We start from the raw sequence: 19,816 nt of genomic DNA, 5'->3' as shown, positions 1-19,816 counted from the left end.
GCAGGACTAAGAGAAAAATCCTTAAATGGAATGGAACAGGCCAGCTGCCTCTTTTCATTCATTTCAAACCACCACCAATTTGGGAGCACCTTTTGTAGGAAGAGTCATTTTGCTGGGCACTCCAGACCAGTACTGTCCAACAGAAGCATAATGGGAGCCACAGCTGAAAAATTTCTAGGGGCCTTGTGAAAAGAAGCAAAAGAAACAGGTGAAATTAATTTTAATAACATGCTTTATTCAAATATATCCAAAATATTATCCTTTCAACATTTGATCAATACAAAAAATTTATTCAGGAACGCCTGGGGGGCTCCAGCCGTTGAGCATCTGCCTTCAGCTCAGGGCGTGACCCCGGGGTCTCAGTCCTGCATTGGGTTCCCCACAGGGAGCCTGATTCTCCCTCTGCCTTTTTCTCTGCCTCTCTTTCTGTGTCTCTCATGAGTAAATAAAATCTTAAAAAAAAAATTCATTCTTTAGTACTGAGTCTTTGAAACCCAGTGTATTTTGCAGTTATAGTGTCTTAACTGAATAAACCACATTTTAATTGCTCCACAGCCATGGGTAGGGAACAGCACAGCAGAGGATATAAAGAAATAGGAGACAGAATTGTTGCCTGCAAGAAGCTAACAAAATAAAATAACAGAACAAATGCCATAAAGTAGTATACTGCTGAGTGGAGAAACAATACATGCTATGGATCCAGGGGAGGAAGTGGTCCCTTTGTCAAGAACAATGGGCCTGGAGCTGGTACTACCTGGAGAGATGGGGGGGGGGGGGGGGGGGGGCGGGCAGGAGGGCCTGGAGACAGAAGTAGGGATGTGGGGAAAAGCCAGGGAAAAGCTGAGAGGTTTGACCAAGGAGGCAAAAAACCAGCCAGCCTGAAGGAGGTCTTTGTGCAGAGGAAGCTGGAAAAGAATTTGAGAAACAGATGGGGAAAGCCTGGCAGGAGGGATGCTTGAACAGGGGAATAACATGATGAAAGAGTTGTTTTAAACAACTAAACTTCAATAAAAAAAGAAACAAAAACACAACCGGGAGGCGGGGTGGGGAAAGGATATTACACAGTTGCCAAACAAAGAGACAATCAATGTGAATGCTTTTCTTGGTCTGAGTAAATAATTACAATGGGGGTGGGGGGGGGGGGAGTTGTTATAAGCTCCATCACAATGCATGGAGAGAAATACTATGCTCCTGTCAGTTGTTCCCCAAACAAGTGTTAGGTTTGATGTCATTTCAATTTAAATCCCAAGAATGTTAAAGAACTTGAGAAAAATAAAGAAAAGATTATTTGCAGGGATAGACATGGACTTGGAGAAAACTTTGAAAAAAAAAACCCAAACAAGAGTAGAGTATCTGCCTACCTAATTTAAAACCATATTATAAAGATACAACTAGGACAGAAGAGTATCTGACTACATGAAAAGGACAACAAAGTGCAGAGAGAAGTAGAACGTAATCTTTGTGCCTTTAATATACCATAAGGAGGGATTTGCATTTCTTCTCTGGCACTGATGTCCTCAGCCCGTTTTCTATTAGGTTATTCACTGTATTCTTATTGATTTAGGAGCTTGTCATGTATTCAGTATGACCCTTTGTTATTTATGTGGTCTTTTAACTGTTTCTAAGGTTCTATGACATAAAGAATGTTTGAATGTTTTATTTGATGGAATTATATCTTTTATGGTTTCTACTTTTGGGTGAAGGAGACATAACTTAGAAAACACCCCTATTGTCTTCTAAAATGTTAAATTATTTTTATATTACATATTAATGTGAAATTTATTATAAAGTATGAGGTGGAGATCTAACTTATTTTTATAGTGGTTAGCTCTGATTTAAATCTCCTTTTCATATATTTAATTATTACATATGATTGGGTTGTTCTTGTATTTCTATTTTGCTCCTTTGATTTGTCACTTCCTCCTCCAATATGGCACTTCATAATTTTCAATGCTTTAGAATATATTTTAATATTTAACAACATAATACCCTATCCTAGATGAAAATGGGGGGGGGGGGGGGAGAATTCCAATATTTTAGTCACCTCAGGCCCAAAATCTATTCTGATTAAATTCTGTATTCTTATTTTAAAAAAGGACACAAATTGGACATGAAATTTTGTAAAGCACAGGCTTAAAAAAAAAAAAAAAGAAAAAGCATCAAGCAGTTAGGAGGATGGAATAAAAAGCACGAATAAAATAATGTAACATGATAGGCATGCAGTGCTCCTTGTTGTGTAAGAGCTAGACATTTTTTTTTTTCACTGTTACCCTTTTCTTGTGAAAAGCAGGATGTACAGACAGGGCCAATGTAATGTGGCTGAGCTGTCAGGCCATGGATACCTGAACATGGCCCCCCTGTTTGCTCTGGGGACTCTGCCCATCTGAGTTGCACTCCTAAATCCACAGGCTTCTAGGGTTTTGGCACCTGGGAAGGCCTTTTGACCTAGAGTACCCCCCGCCCCCATGGAAAGAACCCCAAAGTGGGACACACAGGCTCCCCCTAATGGCTTTTCCTTGGTAAAACATCTCCTCATCAGTTCCCTAAAAGACCTTGGCTCTCACTTGTCCATGCTTCCGGACTGGAAGCATTCCAGACGTATGTAACTGTCTGCAGTTGGGGCAATCACCTGAGAGGCTTTTACATAGACAGACATCCCCCTGCTGATCTGAACACTGCTACGTGTTATCTGAAACTCCAGGACCAAATACATTTGGATCTCACCTGAATTCAGTAACTGTATAGATTCAGACAGTGAGGGATAGGTGTCTTATGGGGGCTGGGGCATTTTAGGGAAGAGTCTATTGGTCTCTAGCAGCAGCTGACACAGGAATAATGGACAGCAGGGCTCCCCAACGTCCTTCTACTGTATCTAGCAGACCTAAGGACTCACAGAGACTAATCTAACAAGAATTCTCAAAAGATGAAACTGATGGCCAAGAAAAGTTCTACTGAATGAATTGCAGAGAAATAAGCCAGGGACAAGGGACACATGAACTGTGACTAACTCAAACAAACACAGTGAATCTCAGTCTCTCCAGGTCCACCTCACCTGGGAAGGGATTGCTAAGCCCACAGCCTCTGCAGGAGTGTCAGGGATATCTTCTAAATGTTCCCCTTCCCAGGCATGGTCTTAAAGCCCACCAGGCAAGGGCAATCCAGTCAGAGGACAGAAGCTGGGATAGCCAGATAGGATAGCCAAGAAACACATTTAACCATTACATGAGTGGATGATAGAATGAGAGTCACTAATCCTATTAATTCCATTTACAATCCTCTTCTGGTAGGGTATGATTTATGTTCTGGACATGCCACCAATTTATGGTGCTGGCTTGGACATTTCTTCCTCTTTTCTTCTTTTGGATCAACTTAACTTTTATTGCAGCTTACTATTTTAGTTCTTTCCATTAGATATCAGTTTTGTGGGAGAAGTCAATTTTATCACTGAGTCCAGTGACTGCACACCTGAAGTAGATAAAGACCAAAACAGAAGAGGAGTAAACATTACCTAGAGGCTTGGTAACAAACTTGGAAAATAAATGGCTTCATTGGATTGCCCCTGGATGATGTGACTAGATATAACTTTGGGATGAGTATGTATTTGGGAGAGCCAGAAAGCATTACTGGGGACAGCTTTAGAACGTACAAATAAGAATAAGGATGTGTGTGTGTTGCAGGAGAGGGGTGGTGGACAGCCAAGGAGTAGGACGTTCAGTGGACTTCTTTACAATTATCTAACTTAGTCACACACAGGGATGATCCTCAACAGACAGGTTTGTACTATGTGACTTGATTTCCTTGGGCACAGTTGACAGTCCCAGAGGACCTACCTGCCCAACTCTCAGATATACAGAATTCAGACAAGTTTTTAGTTCGGATCAGGCTGGTTTCCCTCTTGTGAAAGACATTCTCTATCACCAAGAGAACAGAAGCCAAGCTAATTCTTAGTGGTACATACAAGCCCACTCATGCCTTCAACAAAGTCTTAGTAAGAACCTATTATGCACTGTCTTAGGCACTACAAATAAAACAGAGAATGAGAGTTTCAACTTTCATGGAACTTATATGCTAGTAGTAGAGACAGCTAAGTATTTTTCCTGCTAGCAATAAGGGCTATGAAAAAAATAGAGCGGGGAAAGAGGTAGAGAGTCATGAGGGTGCTGGGGTGCTCTCTTAAACAGGAAAGGCATGCAAGGCTGCAGAGGATACACTTGAGAGAGACTTGAATTATGGTGGGGAAGTGAGAAATGGGAGGCAAAAAGAAAGACGCTGAAGCAGGGATGGGTTTGGTGGCTTGGAGGACCCACAGGGCAGTGAGCCGTGGCAGAGACATCAAGATGGCCGGGGGACAGGATCAGACCAGGACACGGGGTACACTGTAGGCCACACTAAGAGATTATTCTGAAGGCAATGAGAGACTATTGAAGGCCTGGGGAGAATCACATCTGCTTTTTGTTTTTTAAAGATCCTCTTGGCTGCTGTGCAGCTTGTTTCTCTGAAAGGTTAGAGTAGGAGTGAGGCCAATACTCCAGGCAGGTCAGGAGATGATGGTGCACTGGGGCTGGGATGGTTGCGCAGGTGAGAAGCAGTCAGGCTCATGATACATTCTAAAAACAGAACAGACTGGTCTGATGAATGCATTAGATGGGAAGTGAAGAAGAAAGAGTGTCACTGAGGGCAGTCTGGACCGGAAGGGGGGGAAGGCAGGCTGGTGGTTGAACAGATTTGGAATATGTGAGTATATGCAGAGAAACAAGAATTCTCTTTGAGACATACTCAATTTGACACCATCCTAGGCACTGATGAAGTTGGTTCTACAAATCTGGAGTTTAGGGAAAAGGTCAGGTTGGAACCTCATCTCCAAGAACAGTCTATAGATAACACCAGCTGAATAAATAAATCCAAGGGCTGGAGTTGTGGTTGCCACATGACCTTCTGAGGCTGGTCCTTTGTTGTGTCATCACCTCTGTATGGTACACCCTTTCAACCTATCTGGTTGATCCTTGCCCTTTAAAACTATGGGCATCCTGGTCTCCATAAAGCTCTCCCTGAACACGGGGCTGAGTTAGGAACCCCTCATTTGGGCCTTTGTGACTGTCTACGTCCGGCAGGGTCAGCCTAACTCCTCTGTGTCCCAGGATCTAGCCGGCAGCCCTGCACACAGGAGGGGCGCTACACCTGAGAGTGAAGGGAAGGTGCAGGCTCACAAGACAAGCTGCCTTACTCACAGGGCCGCGGTGGAGCTGAACTACGAAATGGGAAGGAGTGTCTGGTTCCAAAGAATCAGTCTCTGCAAGAACCTTGCCATCTGCTCCCGGAGACCCAGCTGACCACTGCTCTTGAAGGAAGGGCCCACCTCCCGCCTGCTTCTAGGGCACCAGCCTTTCAGGGCTGGAGGGGCTGCCCGCGGAGAGTGGCCGTTGGTCTCCCTCGAAGCCTCCTCCGTTCCCAGGGCAGCAGGGCGGTAGCAAGGGGAGGGGGAATTGGAAGCCGCACCTCCCACATGGGCAACTCCAGGCGCGGACTTTGCACCCCAGGGCCGCCAAGAGGAGGAGGAGGCGGCGGCCAGGCCAGGCCTCGGAGTCCCGGCGCTCCGAGCAGGCCCTGGGACCCGCCCTGCGCCGCGGGGCCTGCCCCCGCCCTGCGCCGCCCGCCCGGTGCCGCCCGCCCGGTACTCACCAGTGGGGTGCGGGAACTGGTCGCGGCCGTCCCGGGCCTCGGCCCTGCCGGCTCCGTGGGCTGACCTGGCCGCCGCCGGGTCCATGGTGCACCGTCCGCGGCCGCCCGCCCGCTGCACGCAGCGCCTGCACTTCCGGAAGTTCACGGGCAGCGCCAGAGTTTCGTTTTCGCAAAAGCTAATGACTGATTTCCTCTGCCCAGGGGGAAATTCTGGGCGGGAGACACAAAGGGTTTTCCGCAAAGGGTTTCCCAGACGGAGTTTTCATTCAAAGGGGAACTCGCATCTTCTACAGATCCGAGTACGAATCTCTTTTTGATTTGCAGGTGCTCCCCACCCTGCCCAGACGTTTTCCTCTTCAGATGGGGAAGAGAGGTGTCCCAAACCCCCGGGATCAGCTGGAGAAGTGATTGCTCTTCTGAGGGATTATCCATTTCTTCTAGAAACTATGCAACACCAAGTTTGGCCTAAATAGGTAGGTCATAAATGTAGGCACAATTAATCAATTGTAATTCCAGTTGCAAGTCTTTATTTAGCACCCATGGGGTACACAGCACCATTCAAGAAGAGGTTTTCAGTGCATGTAACAAATACACATGTAGAGAACACAAATGCGTAAAATTAAATTACAGATTAAAAAAGTTGTTTCAGAAAAAAGCTTGGAATGGTGGCTTGCTCAGGAATTAAAGGAAAACTTCTGGAGGTTGTGCATTTTGAGGTTTTATTATATTTTTTGCATTTCTGAGGTTTTAAAGAGAAGAGAGGCAAATTGGGGACAGCAGAAAATATTTAAAAAGATAACTTGGATAGTCTTGACAAATACAGAAATTACAGAAGAATAAGGCTCAAAGGGGAATAAAAGCAGACTCTGGCAGCCAAGATTCTGCCCTTCAGTCAGCCCAAAACAAAGCATTAAGGAGACAATTAGAGACTGATCTAGCCCAGCTAGGTCGTGATGTGGCACTTGAAGAGACCCATCCCCCACTCCAGCTTTCAATCTCAGCCTTTAGTGTTCTCCTCTTACGTGTGAATAGACTGCTAGGATCACAAACTGAGGAAAGCCTGTAACAGGAAAGACAAAGACCAAAGGCAACATACAGGGAAAACAAGAAATAAACCTTCAAAGCCACAAAATATGCAGGAAAAATACATATATGAATGCATATGTGTATACACACATAAATCTATAAAATATACATCGTGGTATTTTTAAAGAAATAAGATACTGCAACCATGAAGCCAAAATAGGATACTATTTAAAGAAATCCAAAGAAAAGGGAGCTCTAGAAATTAAAAATACAACACCAGAAAAATAAAGCACAATGGACATATTGCAAGATTTAAATTGGGAAAATTTCCCAGAAAGTACAGCAAAAAGATAGCTGAAAATAAAGAGAAAAGAAAATCTGGAGCACCTGGTTGGTTCAGCTGGAGGAACATGCAACTCCTGATCTCAGGGTTTTAAGTTTGAGCCCCACATTGGGTATAAAGATTACTTAAATAACTTGAAAAAAAAAATCAAAACTCTCTAAAAAAAAAAGAGAGAAAAAAATTCGAGAGCCAATCCTGGAGGTCTAACATCTGAATAACAAGAATTCTATAAAGAATAAACAGATGAGGAATCATTAAGGAAATGGTTCAAGATAATTTCCCCGAAGGACAAAGAATTCAGACTGGAAGATCCCACCAAGCACCCAGGATGAAGGATGAAAATGGACCTTACCAGAAACTGAATACTGGGATAAAGATAATTCTGTCAGCTTCAAGAGATAAAAACTGGTCATAAAAATAAAAGATAAGGAACAGAATGACATAGGACTTCAGTGGTCACCATGGAAGCTAACATCAGCTTTCAAAATTGTGGATGGAGGTTGCTCAACAATTCTGTACCCTGAAAAAATAGCAATCAAATATAAGAGTAAAAGAACACGTTCAAACATGCAAGGTCTCAAAATATTCACCTCTCAATTTTCCTTTCCAAAAACAACTGGAAGGTGTCCTTTCACCAATGTATGGGAATAAACCAAGGAAAAGGGAAATAATGGAATTTAACTGGGAACAGATCTGACGTAAGAGAGACAGAGGGCATCTTTAGGACATGGATGGAAGACAACAGTTGTGAAGTAGATCAAGATGTCAGGATTTCTGCACAAAAATATTTCCCATACTTCTCAAGTATCTTCACTTTCAATGTACTGCCTGAAATTCCTACCTCTTTACTGTGAATAAATGGACTTAACTTTCCTTGTCTGTCTCCAGGATGTTAGGCTATAACTTTGCTCCTTTTCCTAGCTGCCTAGTTTTCCACTCTCGAAAACCATTTCAAGTTAAATTTTCATCTATTTCAATGTTTTTAAGTAATTAAATTGAATCCAAACTTAAGAGTTTTATTTGAATAGTGACCAAACTAAACCCAGAATCAATTACAGATAAAAAAAGAAAAAGACATAAAACTTCTCAAAAACCAAAACTACTTTTAATTATTCCATTTTGAGCTACTATTCCTATTCTGGTTCCAAGGATAAGTTCGCGGCAGCCAAATGTACAACTTTGTTATGGATAAAATTAGTTTTGACTCTTGGAGATTCCCAGTCCCTTTCCACTCTGCAATCAGGGCTGGGTAAATAACCTGAAGAGTAGCAGAATATAACCCCTTTTTCTCTACAAAAGCAATTTGCACGTCACAGCCAGGAGAATCCAAGAAGCTGTTCCAGACATTACAACTCAGTAGAATTGATTTGTTTTGCTTTGTTAAGTGAAATTCTTGCCCAGCACAATCCCGTTTGGCCTAAATAAGCCAAATCTGACTAGTTTCTAAGTTTTCTTTTCTTATGGCTCTCCTCTACCTAGAACAAAAAATATACCAATTCCTCCAGGTTTTTATTCCCTTTTCTTATCTCTGTACTGAGTAGTAAAGAGAATGTACGGAAAAAAAAGCTCCATCTCAAGTTTGCTCCAAGGAGCTTTCCCCTTAGCATTCAAATGGTTTGATGAGTCAGAAGTACATGCAGCCAGAGCTTCTCCAACTAGTCTTAAAATATTTGGAAGTAATATGTGTAAAGTTCTTACATATTCCTCAAGCTGTGTTGCCCACCTTATGGCTCATACTGGTAAATTATTTGCCAAGAATTAAACATAAATTTTGTAGGTAAAGATGTGAAATTTGGCCCTTTAGGGCATGAACTCAAAGATAATAATCACAAAAGTAAATAAGAATAACTGAATTCTACTGACATTTGTTTCTCTTAATATATAATTTACAAATAAGTTACAAACTGTATAATGGTATTTCATATAAAATATACACTTCCATCCCACTCGTCAAGTTAACAGCAGAGAATAAAGAGAGAGCCTGTGCATATGAAAATGTCCTTATTTTGTTCCAAGCATTTCTAGGTCATACAAATGATTCCCCTGACAAGGGTAAACTGCATTCTTTTGATGGACCATAACCTAAGTTAATTCCACTGATGACTGAAGGTTCTCTTGCATGCCTCTCACTGCAACATGATAAGCTAATCTCATCAATAAGCATTAGCTACAGATTTATAATATTTTCTTTCTACACTTGTTAACCCCACATTGACAGAGGATTTCTTTTTCAGGCATAGTCCCAGCTTCATACCCATAATCCCATGTTAGTTCTGTTCTTGCTTTCACATGCCTAGAAAGTAGAAATTAAAAAGTAAACATAAATTTTAATCAATTTCTTATTAACATCATTAAAAATCTTCAAAAATCTGGTCTATTCTGTCTCTCCAACACCCAATTAGGAATGCTTTTATTAATAATCATTTGAGTTTTATTTTAAATCTACCAAAATCCTAAGTAAGAAGAAACTTGTCAATACCCACGAGAAAGGAAGTGTTTTTGCAAACATGTGGAACCCAGTGACGTGATGAGGTCTGTAGTGTGATAGCTGGAGGCAATTCTGACTCACAGGAGATGTAGCATTTTACATCATTTATTCCCTAAACTGAACTGGTCAGAACTACCATCTTTAGCCCTTTAGGCATTAATTGTCACAGGAACTAAGGATTGAGAATTAATTAATTTATTTATTTATTTATTTTTTTAAAGATTTTATTTATTTATTCATGAGAGACCCAGAGAGAGAGGCGCAGAGACACAGGCAGAGGGAGAAGCAGGCTCCATGCAAGGAGCCCGACGTGGGACTCAATCCTGGGTCTCCAGGATCACACCCTGGGCTGCAGGCGGCGCTAAACTGCTGCGCCACCGGGGCTGCCCAGGATTGAGAATTTAACTGTTTAAAATTTTATTGACTAGGAACAGTTTGGGATAAATGAATATTCTAGGGTAGTAGATATTAGGGGCTATAGCATGTATTTTTATATTGTTATTTTGCACAATTTCAAAATTAAATCACATAAAAGAAATTTCAAACCTGTTGGTGAAGAACGCCACCAATGGAAAATTTCTGTCACGTGTTTCTACAAAAACATTCTGTACCAAAAGATTTGGGCAACAACTATGCTGTTAAAATAAATACATAAATAAACACAGAGGTTAGATAAAGAGTTTGATACCTTGTTTTTGAAGCATTAGAATACTATTATTTCTAACAAATCTCATTTATTTTCATTTCTTTCCCTTTCTTGCTGACCTATATGTAAAATATCATAGATTGTAATATTTTAATAGTAGGAAACCAATCAGAAAAGTCCTGTTCTGTCATTCTTATCTTATTGGTAGAAATGCAAAATAGTATAAGCTTCTATAGAAGATAATTTGTCAATTTTATATTATTATAAGTGCATTTATCCTTTGATTCAGCAATCCCATATCTGGGAATGTATTCCACAGATGCATCTGTACATGTATCTATGTGTATGATTATTAAGTACTGTTTTTAATAGTAAAACATTACTATTCTAAACATGGTTTAAGAACAACCCAAATATTTAAAGAAGACCAGTTAAATAAACTTTGGTATATCCATACAATGGAATTCTATGTAGCCATAAACAAAAACAAACAAAATGAGTTCTCTCTGTGTACTGATATGGAAAGATTTCCAGAGTATATTGTTAATTTAAAAAACAAGGCATAGAACAGTGAATATAATATGCTTTTGTGTAAAAAAGGGGGAAACAATATAATTTCTTATTTCCACAAAGAAACAATATAAGAACAAACAAAAAGTAGTAAAAATGATTTTACTATATAAAGTACAAGGTCAATAAAAGCATAGTTACTTTTTAGGATTATTTTTTTTTTTTACAGAAGAAAAAAGGTTAATAGGAAAAATGTATGTGACTAGTTTTAATCTTTGTCAAACAGACCCTCTGGAATGGGGACATATGTAAGCAACTGATGTCTGCTGAACACTACTATTAGTGATCCTTGTTCAAGGCTTCTAACATGATACGATCTTATCCAATTACCACCATTCCAATACTGTTGTATTGCCCACTAGCTCCCATCTCCACACATTCATTTATTGCCAGATTCATAAAGGAACCAAATCCCTGCAATACTGCTTAGCCATGTTTGCCACTATTCAATTTCAGTGATAACTCCCTGTCTATACTTTTTTTTTTTCAATTGGGCTAGTAACCTTTACTCATGGTGCCTATGTGGCAGGCTTGGACCTACCTTGAAATAGAATTTTGTTTGGCTGATGTATGTATTCTGTATGGCTCTTTATTGCTTTATTTATTTATTTATTTATTTATACAATTTTATTGCATTTATTCATTTTATTTCCATTTTTGAATGAATGTATTTTCTATGTAAAAAAAATTAAAGAAGAAAGGAAGGAAAGGAGAAAGGAAGGAAAGAAAGGAAGAATAAGAGAAAAAGAAAGAAAAGAAAGAAAAGAAAAAAGAAAGAAAAAGAAAGAAAGAAAGAAAGAAAGAAAGAAAGAAAGGAAGGAAGGAAGGAAGGAAGGAAGGAAAGGGAGAAAGAAAAATGGAAGGAGGGAGGGAAGAGAAGTTCTGTTTTTTTCCTCCTCCAAATAAGACAGGAGCCCAGGTGGTGTGCTGGTTGGGAGAGTAAAACCAACCATACTGTTCTGGTATACCCACTTTCAATGTAACTGATGGGAAATAAAGCCATTGACAGTTCTTTGCTGCGGATCTTTCTTTAATGCCTCTCCAGACATGTTTGGTATTAGTACAGAAGTAGTCAAAGTGGAATAAAGAAGAGCGGTTGGGGGACAGAGGAAGAGAGGAAAGGATTCTATTTCTTGTTAACCACGAATCCGCCTAACTAGGGGAAAAGGAAACAAACCAAATAGATCATCTAGCAAGGAAAAAGCTCTTTGTTTTTAAAGCCTTTCTGACTTCAGGTAGGGAGGTGGATGAATATTGAGGGCATTGGGTGTTGTATATAAGTGATGAAACACTAAATTCTATACCTGAGACTAATATTGCACTGTATGTTAACTGGGAATTTAAATAAAAACTTGAAAAAGAAAACAAGACTTTGTGACTTCAGAATCTTTTTCTCTTTTGATGGTAGGTGAATTACATATGACTGCACAAAAATTTCAAACCATTCAAAGCAGCACAGAAAAATAGTTGTTTAGAAATGTGAATTTCAGCCCATATACTCACATTAAGGAAGCGGCCCACATTCCCTTCTTTTGTGGCATCCAATAAAAACACATTCCCTTTACTGAACTTCTTTAGGGAATCAGGTGAAATATTCTTGGCTTCACTTGGGAACTCTTTATCACAAAAGACCTGATGATTTCGATACGCTGGAGATCTTTCCTCTTGGGGCTTTTGCACTTGAGCCTTGAACTCCTTTATAATATTTTGTTTATCCAATGTGGTTGCTTGGTTACATCTGCCCCCTGATGGAGATTCTTCTCTACATTTAGTTATATCTATCACATCTGATTCAATCAGCAGATTGTCTTCAGAGTCTTTAACTTGGTAGGAGCTTGAATCCTCTAATAAACATTTTGGAAGGAAGTGTCAGCAAATATACTTGGCTGATCAACAGTCCTGAGATTAACATACTAATTAAATACTAGTTGCTTTAATTATTGCTAATCCTTACAATGTACGAAGGTAGACAGTACTCCGATTTTACAAATGAAAACTTTGAGCCTCTGAGAGGGTAAGAGATTCACCTGACCTGAAATATAATGAGAAGTGGGGTAAGAAACCCAGAAGTGTCTCAAATGTTTGAGAAATGTCTGGCTCCAGGGCTGCCTTCTTTCTACCATCTTTTTACTAATGTTCTGTGGCCTCCTGTTACGACTATATTTAATCTCTCTTCATAAGCTGACTTCCCTCTCTTCAACCCTGGAATCTGCATATAAGTATATTCTGAATACCTGCAACAGAGTGGGTGGTTAGGGAGTACTCGAGGCCTTTAGGATACCAATGAAAGGTCTGGGAAGACCCTGTTTGGCATCACCCACCACAAGTGACAAGATAACAGCTGTACTGGTATGGGTTTTGCACACATTAGTGTTTGGTGGATTTGCTAGAAGACCACTCAATATTTACACTTTTACAAACAGTAATACTTTAGAATAAGATGAACTGCCTTAATCATGTTTCTTATCCAGTAATGGAAATAATTTTTTTTAGAATATCCAAAAGTATGAATGCTTGTCAAATGGAATAGGTAAAATCATTATTTTTAAAAAGTCACTTGTGCCACCTAGCTGAGTGGTGTATTTCTCTAATGTTCTTGATTTAATCATTATTGTTACTGGCTGCTGTTCCTACATGGTCTCACATTTTAATTATGGGTTACTTGTAAAGGATAATAATATATAACTGGTATATATATATATATATATATATGGTAGCAATTAACAAAAATAACAAAAAAAACAAAATCAAGAGTACTAATTATAGCTCACATACATTAAATGGTCAAGGAAATCAGAATATGTCATGCCAAAATATGCTTCCTTGACATAAGAATTGTTTTAAGCTAAAAGTGACTAAGTTGCATATGCAAAAAAGCTGTTTGCCTTCCCCCATCTGTTTAAAGCAGTACATAAATTTACAAAGGTGTCCTTCCTTCCTCCTACCAGGAAGGACAAAAGTTAGTCAACTAGAGACAGCTTTAGTCCTTTATCAGCCTGGAAATCAAACCAGAAGAATCTACATAACAAACTTAACTAGCTTTTATCCACTATTGGTTTCTCATATTTTACATTCCCACATAATGCTGAGCCCCTGGAGACTCAAGGTCCTTTTCCTTTATCTTGTCGCTCCTCTAAAAATTTATTGCTCTTTGGCAAAGATGCTAGGTAAGCCAGAGTTTTAAGCTGCTGCTGCTGCTGCTACTACTACTTCTTTTTGATTACTACTACTACTTTTTTGTTTTGTTTAAAATTTTACTTTTGAGTAATCTCTACACCCAGTGTGAGGCTTCAACTCAAAACCCCGAGGATCAAGAGTCACATGTTCCACTGACTAAACCAGCAAGGTACCCCTCTAAGCTACTTCATGTTACTCTTCTCGGAGTACTCCCATGTGTTACAGGTGTGATACACATGGTAATGGTGATACATGGTAATAATGTGTTTGTTTTTCTCTCTTCAATCTGTCAATCTAATTTACAAGGCCCCAGCTGGATAGCCTAAGATGGGCTGAAGAAGAGTTCCCTCCCCTACAATGATGAAATAATTGTAATACATAAATGCCCTGTCTGATTGACTTCTGTCAAACAGCTGTCTTGCTCCCCAGCCCCAATCTCCAATCCTTTAAGACCGAGTGAGGAGTTGGGGATACAGATGTAAAGAAGCTCTAAAGAAGAAGAAGCAATGGCTCAGTTATTTAAAAAAGGTCATTTCTTAGCCGTGTCTCACCAGTGAGGGATATGTGAAATGCAAAAGTATCAAAATTCAGGTTTGTTAAGTTGTAACAGGAACTACTGCAAGATTGGTAACAGTAAAGACAAGCACTCACAAGAGCAATCTTTTTTGCTGAGCATCCCTGCAAACACTGTTGGCTGGAGTACTGCAGAATGATGTATCTGTACTTTTAAAGGAGCCCCTAACAAAGAGTGAGAAAATGGCTGCTTTGGACAATGCTTCCAAAGCCACAGATAACACTGGACTGTTCAGAGTTGTCTACCCCACTTCTTCCTGCCACACCTCAGGTGACTTCTGGCATATGGATCAAGGGTTGGCAAACTTCTTCTGCAAGGGGCCAAGTAAGAAGTATTTTAGGCTTTCCGGGCCGTTTGATCTCTGTGGTGACTATTCAGCTCTCCTGACAGGGTCTGAAAGCCATCGGAGAGAATATGTAACTTCATGACTGTGGCTATGCTCTAATAAAACTTTGTTTATTGACACCAAAATATAATTTTATGTAATTTTTAAGTGTCACAAAATTTACTCTTTTTTTTTAGGTACTTAAAAATGTAAAAGTTACCTTAGCTCATGGGCCATACATAAATAGATGGTGGGCCAGATTTGGTTCACAACCTAGTTTGCCAACATCTAATCTAGACAAGTAGTAACTTTTATAATGAATGCAGCTTGTTTGTTCTAAATCTGACAAAATAAGCCATAGGTAGTGAGCAAGACAGACAGAAAGGCAGAAGAGGCAGGCTATCAGAGTGAAACAAAGCCTACTTTTCATTTCCTTGGTATTGGAGTTCAGATGTACTTGAGTTGGTTTAAATCCATCATTATCTTCTGAGGTGACAGACTCTGAGGAAGCAAATCCCTTAAAAGAGAACAGGTAAGATGTCTTTACTTTCTAGGTCAGGAAAAAGAATTTAATGTAGCAGTTATTTAATGTAGCAGTCTTTGGTCAAGTGTCAATCTTCATAGGCTGTAGCTTAGTTTTGGAAGCCTCAAAGCTGGTATCATAAGGAGTCTCTGGAGTGATGGAGACCTTTTTGCTGTGTTCTACTTCTAGGTTCTTTAGTAAGCCACAGCTATAAAGACTTTATTTATCAAGACCGTCAAGACATTCTTTAGGCATTAAAATTTAAAATAAAATTCAAAGACATCTGTCTGTATCTCTCTATTCTGATACCAGATTACAAATTTGGCTTCAATATGTGCAAATACAAAAAAAAAAAAAAACAAAAACCTTTAGTTTTTACTTCAAAGAGGTTAAAGGAGTTGTCTATCTTTACGAACTGTGGACACTGCAATCACTTTATATGGTAATGATAACTTTTGAAAAGGTTATAAGCTCAACACACCTGGCACTCAACTAACTGCTCAATAACTGTTGACATTATTATTATTCAGGTTACTTAAATGGTCAACATTTTTTGAGCACTTGAGTGTCAAGCATTGTGCTACACAAAGTTTCTGAGGCTTATTTCATTTAATCCTCTTAACTCAGACAGGTACCATTATCCTCGTTTTACAGATAGAGGAATGCAGATGTAGAGATGTCACCCAAGTCTAAGCAGCAGAGCCAAAGGTCAAGCCCAAGTCTGTGTGGTCTGATGGCCTAACCTCTTCATCACTATGTGATCCTGAGGAGGTACTTACTATATGTACATTACTACACAGACAGCAACTATTTGCACATCATCTAGGGCAGAGTTTTTTTTTTTTTTTTTTTTTTTTTTTTTATGATAGTCACAGAGAGATAGAGAGAGAGGCAGAGACACAGGCAGAGGGAGAAGCAGGCTCCATGCACCGGGAGCCCGACGTGGGATTCGATCCCCGGGCTCCAGGATCGCGCCCTGGGCCAGAGGCAGGCACCAAATCACTGCGCCACCCAGGGATCCCTAGGGCAGAGTTTTTATTTCTCATCAACAAGCCCTACTGTGAACTACCTTTATGTCCTCCTCTGTTCTTTTTCCTGTATCTTTCTTTTCTTCTAAGTTACAGTCTCTGCCTAGTTATTCTTAGTAAAGACTGAAAAGTGCACCTTCAAAAGCTATCATGTAAAATGGTGTTTTCTGAATGATTCTTTCATTGGGATGTCTTCTCTTTCTTACATCTCACAACCTTATCTCCTCAACCTAAATTACTCCAACTTTTTTCTTATTGTGTATCACCATCAACTCTGGAATACTTTAGCTTTTCTATAAATTCGCAGAACTGGACAGCTCTCAGTCTCAGTGGAACACATTGTCAGATCAGGAACAACACTCTCTTTAGTATCAAAGCTGGGAATACGCCAATGACCATAGAGGACACTAAGTAAATAAAACATGGTCCTGACACTTAAAGAGTACACCAATTCCAAATAATAAAAGAAATCCTACACATTAAGTTACACAAACAATTGGAACTAAAAGATAGAAGTAAAAGAAAGATGAGATCACAGCTAATGTTCTCAGAAGGGCCCCATCTACATTTTGCATTTTTTACCATCCTTTTCCCATTGCGCTGAATAATGACTGTCTTCACTTTAGGACTTCTAATGACTGAATGATATTGAATTCTTGAAATACTGTTACATTTCACATCTCTGAAAAGGAAAAAAAATTATTCTATGTATCACTAAAAATCCTCTTTATTGGACCCTAAAATATAGATATCAGTGTTACAAAGTATCCATTAGAAATTAATCTAATAACATCTATATCTCCCACTAAAGAAGGAAATATATTTTAAAGTCAATCATTTTCTAAATATGTTTAAAAGATAATCTGTGAAAAGCATTGTCAAAAAAAGGATGAAAAATAAAAAAGACAGCACAAGTTATGACATCCATAAAGACTCTGATTAAAGTCATATGTCTTTAAGGGTAAAACTCCAGAAATGGAACACTGAGGAAATAAAGTATGTTGGCTAGATTTTAAAATATAAGCGTTCTAGATTTCTCAGTGTTAAACTTATAGCCACGAAGCAAACTGATACATAGGAGTTATACAGGAGTAGATGGGAAAGTCAGAAACAAAGAGAACCAACCATTCTTGATCAATAATACAGGTCCATCTTCACTGGGTTCCTATGATCTTACTTACGTAACAGGCTCTTTTATATTATTATTGAATACAGGTGGACACTCCTCAGTCTCAGCACTTCTATTATGTGTTTCCAGGTCTAATGGGATAACTTCAACCTCACAATCTGCAACTTCTATTTTCCTCTTTTTTGAAAACATATTTTTCACAATATAATCTTTTCCATTTTCATCAGTAGCAGCACCAGGTTTCTCCACATTAGATCTGCTTAATAATCTTCCTAAAAGAAAAAAATAAGACTTTAGTAAGACAAAGTATAATTGCTAAGCAACAAAAGAACACCTCTATTTTGCTCCATTATTAAAGAACTCTGAAATGTGCCACATTTCTAGAATAAAAATAAACACATTAACTCATCCTAGAAAACTCTTGTAAGAAACAATAAACAAAACACCAATAAGAGATTTCATATCTTCCAGTATATGAAAAAGCATGTGTCTGTTCTGGTATAACAAGAGAACAGATTTAGCTACAATAATAAAAAACAAAAATATAAATCTGAAAGCATTCTAGAAAATTAGGTGAACTGATAAAATGCTTTATCAGTTAAAACTTATAAAAGTGATCTACTTAAATCTGAGTTAATATGTGCCTGTTCTCATATTAAGTTCTACTGTAATACTGAAATCTTAAAGTTCATGCATTTTCTTTTAAGAGACTCGAAACTATAGTTACCGAGTCAAAATTAACAGCTGAATCAGAGAGATACCTTAGATACATTTTCTAGTAAAGCAGATAAAGCCAACGATATGTTCTGGACATCATGTGGCAGCTGACTTTCATCAAACAGTGATCTTGAGAAATATGAGAGATGAATGTGTAGGCAAATTGTGTAGTATGTGACAAGGAATCAAATGTGGCTGTTATGAATTATACTAATTTTTGCCCTCACTGAAGTGACCGTGGAATTTCTGATGAGGATGGTTACTCTGGTCTCTGCTGCATTGCTGCCAAGACTTGGTCCAGCACATTTCCTTTAGACTGGCTCCAGAGCCATGTTTCCTCAACCTTTCTCATTTCATGGTACACACAGAAAATAAGGATTTTGGTCTGATACTCCGGGGTAAATGGCTGAGACTGTAGGAGACTGATGTGTCTGGCCTAGAGGCTGTGACCAAAAAAAAAAAATCAGTAATGCACAACTATAAAACACCGGTTGGGAAGTTTTGCTCAGAGTGAGGGCAACTCTCTGGAGTTCCTGAGATGGAGTGAGCTGCTTAAAGTCACTGCCTGAATCATCCTATGCAGGTATTTATTACCTTAACTTGTTAAATTCTAACAGTTCAAATCACTGAATAAGAGTCTTTGATAGATAATCTTTACCTTAGCAAGTCAGTCATTTAGTTTCTTATTCAAAAAGTCTTCTTAGCTTACCCTAAAGCGTATGTAGCCATGGAGACAAAAAAAATATGCCTCGCATAATTTTATCTCTGAGCCTTTCTTTTCTGAAATATCTGGTGTTTCCTCATCCTTTCAGCGCTCAATTTCCCAGTCACTTGCCTCACTCTGATGCTCCTCCTATATATTGTTGCTCCTGTCCTTGCTATAAGATCTAGTAAAATGGAGATCCAGAAATGCAGACCTTACTATACGATAATTTGAATAATTAACCATTGCTTTACCTGAATAAATGCAAACAAATGTCCCTCTCTCAATGTCATCTAGGCAGCGTACTCCCCATCCCTTTTTCTCAGTTTTGAACACCTGTAGCCTCACTTGAGGTCCATGCTGGACAACTCGATTTTGACATATCCGTCTATTACACTTGCACAACAGGCTGCATTCATAAATGCTGTTGATAAAATAGGCAAGAAAAAAAAATCAATTAGATAGCCTAAGCTAAAAGCAAAAGCATTTTATTCTGCTACCTCACTAATAATTACCATGGGAGGCAGACTAAGTGTGAAGGCTCCTAAAGCTAGACTGCCTGGATTCTCATCACAGCTCCAGCCATTTACTAACTGTATGATGCTGGATGAGTTATTTAACCTCTCTGGGTTTAAGTTTTCCATTTTTTAAAATGGGGATATATGATAGTACCTGTCTTAAAGAGTTGTTTCATGATTAAATGAGTCAGTATTTATAAGGTGTTTAAAGCAATGCCTGGCACATTGCAAATGATAGCTTTTAAAAGATATCTAGGAATGTCTAGGAAGAAAGCTTTTCTGTTTCTTTTTTAATAACAATTTTGAAAGTTTGGAAAATCCCAATTCTTAGATGAGCTTTGCTAGTTCCATTTCCTAATGGGGAAACAGC

General features: G+C 39.0%; 1 protein-coding gene and 1 pseudogene across 1 annotated transcript in view; both read right to left on the bottom strand.

The window, feature by feature from the left end:
• The window catches only part of LOC121476930 (histone-lysine N-methyltransferase SETDB2), an 85,193-nt gene that overhangs the window by 21,670 nt on the left and 43,707 nt on the right, over positions 1-19,816 (bottom strand). The window contains exons 9-12 of the mRNA XM_041731071.1: positions 19,183-19,352; positions 17,561-17,780; positions 16,962-17,061; positions 15,252-15,345 (exon numbers count right to left, since the gene is read on the bottom strand). Coding sequence (XP_041587005.1) covers positions 15,252-15,345; positions 16,962-17,061; positions 17,561-17,780; positions 19,183-19,352 — 584 coding nt within the window. The remainder of the gene's footprint in view (positions 1-15,251; positions 15,346-16,961; positions 17,062-17,560; positions 17,781-19,182; positions 19,353-19,816) is intronic.
• Positions 10,185-11,459, bottom strand: LOC121477077 (annotated as a pseudogene).

The sequence above is a fragment of the Vulpes lagopus genome, chromosome 16 (assembly GCF_018345385.1).
Source record: "Vulpes lagopus strain Blue_001 chromosome 16, ASM1834538v1, whole genome shotgun sequence".
In the NCBI taxonomy this organism is placed as follows: Eukaryota; Metazoa; Chordata; class Mammalia; order Carnivora; family Canidae; genus Vulpes; species Vulpes lagopus.
The sequence above is the reverse complement of the archived record's forward strand: the minus strand, read 5'-3'. Positions and strand labels throughout refer to the sequence as shown.